Source organism: Babylonia areolata, chromosome 31, assembly GCF_041734735.1.
Source record: "Babylonia areolata isolate BAREFJ2019XMU chromosome 31, ASM4173473v1, whole genome shotgun sequence".
NCBI lineage: Eukaryota > Metazoa > Mollusca > Gastropoda > Neogastropoda > Buccinidae > Babylonia > Babylonia areolata.
The window spans coordinates 10381680-10386679 of NC_134906.1; the positions used below are offsets into that span (position 1 = coordinate 10381680).

General features: G+C 45.1%; 1 protein-coding gene across 1 annotated transcript in view; it reads right to left on the bottom strand.

Annotated features, from left to right (window-relative positions):
* The window catches only part of LOC143275781 (LIM domain transcription factor LMO4.1-like), an 83894-nt gene that overhangs the window by 17319 nt on the left and 61575 nt on the right, over window positions 1-5000 (bottom strand). Inside the window, exon 3 of the mRNA XM_076580060.1 lies at window positions 1291-1543. Within this exon, the coding sequence (XP_076436175.1) occupies window positions 1291-1543 (253 nt within the window). The remainder of the gene's footprint in view (window positions 1-1290; window positions 1544-5000) is intronic.

Here is a 5000-nt window from a genome sequence, read left to right on the forward strand (position 1 = left end):
GTCCGCCTAGGAAGCGAGAGAATCTGAGCGCGCTGCTTCGACTCATGGCTTAGCCGCCGATATTAATTTTCTCCCCCTCCACTAGACCTTGAGTGGTGGTCTGGACGCTAGTCATTCGGATGAGACGATAAACCGAGGTCCCGTGTGCAGCATGCACTTAGCGCACGCAAAAGAACCCACGGCAACAAAAGGGTTGTTCCTGGCAAAATTATGTGGAAACATCCACTTCGACAGGAAAATAAACTGCACGCAGGAAAAAAAAAAAGAAAAAAAAAAAGAAAAAGAAAAAGAAAGACAAAAAAGGGAGGCGCTGTAGTGCAGCGACGCGCTCTCCCTGGGGACAGCAGCCCGAATTTTCACACAGAGAAATCTGTTGTGATAAAAAGCAATACAAATACAAATAATATGATCCCAACCCCCACCACACACCTCAACCCCCACAACCTAACACCAACCCACCCACCCACAAACACCTACTACCAACCACCCCAACATAAACGACACTAACATGGGAACACCAGTAGTCTCTGACCCCCGCCCCCTCCTCCCCCCAACAACAACCACCACCACACACACCAACCAACCCAACTCCAACCCCTACCCCCCCCCTCACATCCGCCCCCCACCCCCACCCCAACCCAACCACGTTCGCTTTTTGTGATGATTTTTGGGGGTGTTTTTCCGTGATGCCATGTTCCGTGGTGTTTTATTTACTGACCATGGTGGATGTGATTTGCTTGGCTTTGCTGTGTGTGATTTGGGTCTGTGTGATTTTGGGGACTGTGATGGGGCCTGTGTTGACTTCCAGATCTTCTTTTTACGTCACTTCGACTTCACACAGGTATATTTTAGCCAATGTCACAGGAGACTGTGTTGACTTTGTACATATTTTTACGTCACTTCGTCTTAAATTTGTATTTGTTTTCCTCTTTTTTTGTCTTTTTTTTTGCTGTCACAAACAAATTTCTCTGTGTGAAATTCAGGCGGCTCTCTCCCCCAAGGGAGAGCGCGTCGCTACACTGACAGCATGCGGTTTTATTTGTTTTCCTGTCGTCTATTTCCTATTGCATATTTCATAGTAAAGCGCGGTGAGCCTCCATCTGAGATGTGTGTGTGTGTGTGTGTGTGTGTGTGTGTGTGTGTGTGTGTGTGTGTGTGTGTGGTTACTGCGCTATATAAGCCTGCATGTTATTTTTATCATAATCATTATCAACCAAAACAAAACCCCATCCCAATCACACCCCCCCCCCAACCTCCTCCCACACACACACACACAAAAACGACCTTCACCTTATGCGAGGTCCGGGCCGGCAGAGGCACGTGACCTTGACCCTGGCCCTTGGCCACCTTGGGGTAGTCCTGCTCACAGACCAGGCTGCCGTTCACCAGGCCGTAGCGGTCGCCGGGCTGCAGCGGGGTGCGACACGTGACGCAGACGAAGCACTTGAGGTGGAACACCGTGTTGGGCTGCACGCGGAACACCAGCTCGCTCGGGGGGATCTTCTGCCGGCACGCCGAGCACGACCCTTCCGACCCGAACAGTCTGCAAACAAGGTGACAGACAGGCACAGAGATCAGTTCCCACTTCCTCCAACACCCAACACAGCACCCTTCGTTGTTTTTTTGTTTTTTTTCTCTTCTCTCACCGTGAAGGGGTAATATTCGGTGAAACTGTAACAAAATGCACACCATTGCAGACAGGCAGACGACGGATGACCCGATCATGGGGCCGTAACTCTCTGTATATAGTTCTAAAAGTAAAAAAAAAAAAGAAGAAGAAAAAAGAAGAAAGTAATCCAAAGTCATCCATATCCAGCATTCTATTTCATAGTATGTTAAAAAAAAAGAAGAAAAAAAAAAAGAGAAGAAATTGTTGTTTTTCGATTTTTTTTTTCTTTCGTACACTTTTATTCCATCAGAATATAAAACAAGATTTGGGGTTTTGATATTCATACGCTTATTTAGGGGAAGCTACTCCATTAGTTGAGAAAGTGCAGCTTTGATGATTTGCCTTGATCAAGGCTATTTCTTCAGTTTCCGACTGCGATCAGAGTTCACGGTGAGAGAAGAGCAAAACGAAGGGTGTTGTGTTGGTGTGGTTGTGGTGTGCACGTGTGGTTGCGGTGTGCACGGTGTGCACGTGTGGTTGTGGTGTGCACGTGTGGTTGTGGTGTGCACGTGTGGTTGCGGTGTGCACGTGTGGTTGTGGTGTGCACGGTGTGCACGTGTGGTTGTGGTGTGCACGTGTGGTTGTGGTGTGCACGTGTGGTTGCGGTGTGCACGTGTGGTTGCGGTGTGCACGTGTGGTGTTGTGCTAGAGCCCTTTCTGACCGAACAGTCTGCAGCAAAGAAAGGAACAACCCATGACGAAGTGGTAGGGAGGGCTTTCAGGGTTCATGCCTTGACGTTTGCATTGCCGACATATAGACAGGAACAGAATCAGAATCAGAATCACTTTACCAATTCAGAATATATAGCAGAGAAAAAAAAACCACACAAAAAAACACCAAAAACAAACAAACAAATAAAAACAACAAAAAAACCACAACAACACAAAAACAAACAAAAACAACTAGAGTTATGTGAAGTCTTTTTATAATACACACACACACATACACACACACATGTATGTATGTATGTATGTATGTATGTATGTATGTATATATATATATATATATATATATATATTTATATACACACACACACACACACACACACACACATATATATATATATATAGAGAGAGAGAGATAAAAAAGACAGCGTAAAGCTTTGGGAGAAATGAAAAGAAAAAAAAAAAAAAGAAAGAAAGAAAGAAAGAAAAAAAAAAAAAAAGCAAAGTAGCAACATCAAAGCAATGAACGAAGGAAAGAAGAACGAAAGGACGTATGTCTGTGTGTGTGCGTGCGTGCGCGCGCGCAAGTGTGTGTGTATGTGTGTGTGCGTGTGTGTGTGTGTGTGTCGGCGGAGGCGAGGGGTGATGAAGGAAGGAGGGAAGGAAGGAGGGAAGGAAGGAATGGCACAGCTTAACTTCAGCAAAAACTGTACACCGTTACACAAACAAAGCTTAAGCTGTTGACTTGTCACTTAGCGTTTTTTCTCCAGTGATGATTTGTCCCCGGTGTGGTTTAAAACGTCAATAATGTTCAAAACTAGAGAACGCTGGCCATTAACTCTCTCTATACGAACGGCGAAAGAGACGACGTTAACAGCGTTTCACCCCAATTACCACCATCAAAATAGTGCAAGCGGAAGGCTCTTATACTGAAGAGGTGAATGTTGACAGAGAATACCACAATTCTGACGACGGAAGCTAAAGGTTGGGTCATTCAGACACCCACTGGACATCCGAGGGGTCTGTGTAGAGGAGAAGAGAGGACTGGCCGTACTGAGTGAGTTAAAACGTCAATAATGTTCAAAACTAGAGAACGCTGGCCATTAAGGAGAAGCGTGAGCGAAGGAAGCGGGGCTCAACTTCTGGAGACGTGTTTTTTCCGCTTGCAACACCTGTGGGAAGTGCTGCACATCCAGAATCGGCCTCTTCTCCCATATGAGGACACACACCGACAGATAAGCTTGCCTGCCTACTCATCCGTCGGTCCGACGGGAGACTCCATCAATGTTCAAAACTAATATCCGGGAACGAATGCGGGAATTTTAAGCGCCCGCACCATTTCTGCAACAACAACAACACTCCCCTCTCTCTCTCTTCCCCACCTCTCCCCCATCCTCCCTCCCACTCTCAACCCTCCCCCCCCCTCCCCACCCCACCCCTTCCTGGTAAATCGCGGATTTACCCGGGGGGTAATATCAACAGGGGCACGGTTTTAATGCTTCACACCCGTCGATTGATTAACTCAGTCCAATCCACTTTTCAGGTTTGTGTTCTTCATTAATTTCAAGGCAATGACAAGAAGGAAAGAAAGAACGAAAAAAAGAAAAAAGGAAAAAAAAAAAGGGGGAGGGGTGGGGGTGGGGGGTATGCTTTGACGCGGTCGACTCTGGCGTCAATTAATGTCCCGGTGATTCGATTCTGCCTGATTGTGTGCGCATGCGTGAGACAGATTGAGCATTCCCCCCCCCCCCCATCAATGACAGCATGTGTGTGTGTGTGTGTGTGTGTGTGTGTGTGTGTGTGTGTGTGTGTGTGATTTTATTCATGTTTTTTTTTTTGCCTGTTGAAATAATCTGTCGGTAAGGAAATGCTTATATTTTTAACGTCCAGCTGTGTTGTCCAGTTTTGGTAAGTACTGGTGTATACAACATTATATCTTCATGTATATTTTTCCTCTGATTTTTTCTTCTTTTTTTCCGCTTATCTACTGTAGTAAGTATAACTCAGGTACATGAATTCCATGTTGCTGCTTTCTTCTATGAAGTATCCCACGAGGGCACAGACTTTTTCTTTTTTTTGTTACTCGAAAAAACAACAACATAAACCAAAAACAACAACAACAAACATTGAAGCATTGATAACTAATTGATAAACAAATAAAGAAATGAATGATTAACTAAACGATTAATAAAAACAACAACAATAGCACACACACACACGCACGCACCTGATGTGTGTTATTTTTGTGCTGTTTTTTTGTGATAAAATACTTCCCTAAACAAAAATTGCACGCTATCTCCACTGAAATTCAAATGCGGCATCGTACGACTTCAGGTCAGTTCAGTTCAGTCATTCAAGGAGGCGTCACTGCGTTCGGACCAACCCATATACGCTACGCCGCATCTGTTAAGCAGATGCCTGACCTGCAGCCTAACCCATCGCGCTTAGTCAGACCTTGAAACTCGCCATGAACGAACGAATAAATGAATGAAAAAAAAAAAGGATACTTGTGAGAACAACAACAACAGCAACAACAAAAATCCCATGACAAATGGAACCCCCCCCCCCCCATCTCTTCAGTCACACACCCCCAAACTTCCCCCCCCCCCCCAACCCCCCCAACAAAAAAAAAAAAAAAAAAAAAAAAAAAAAATCAGACACAATC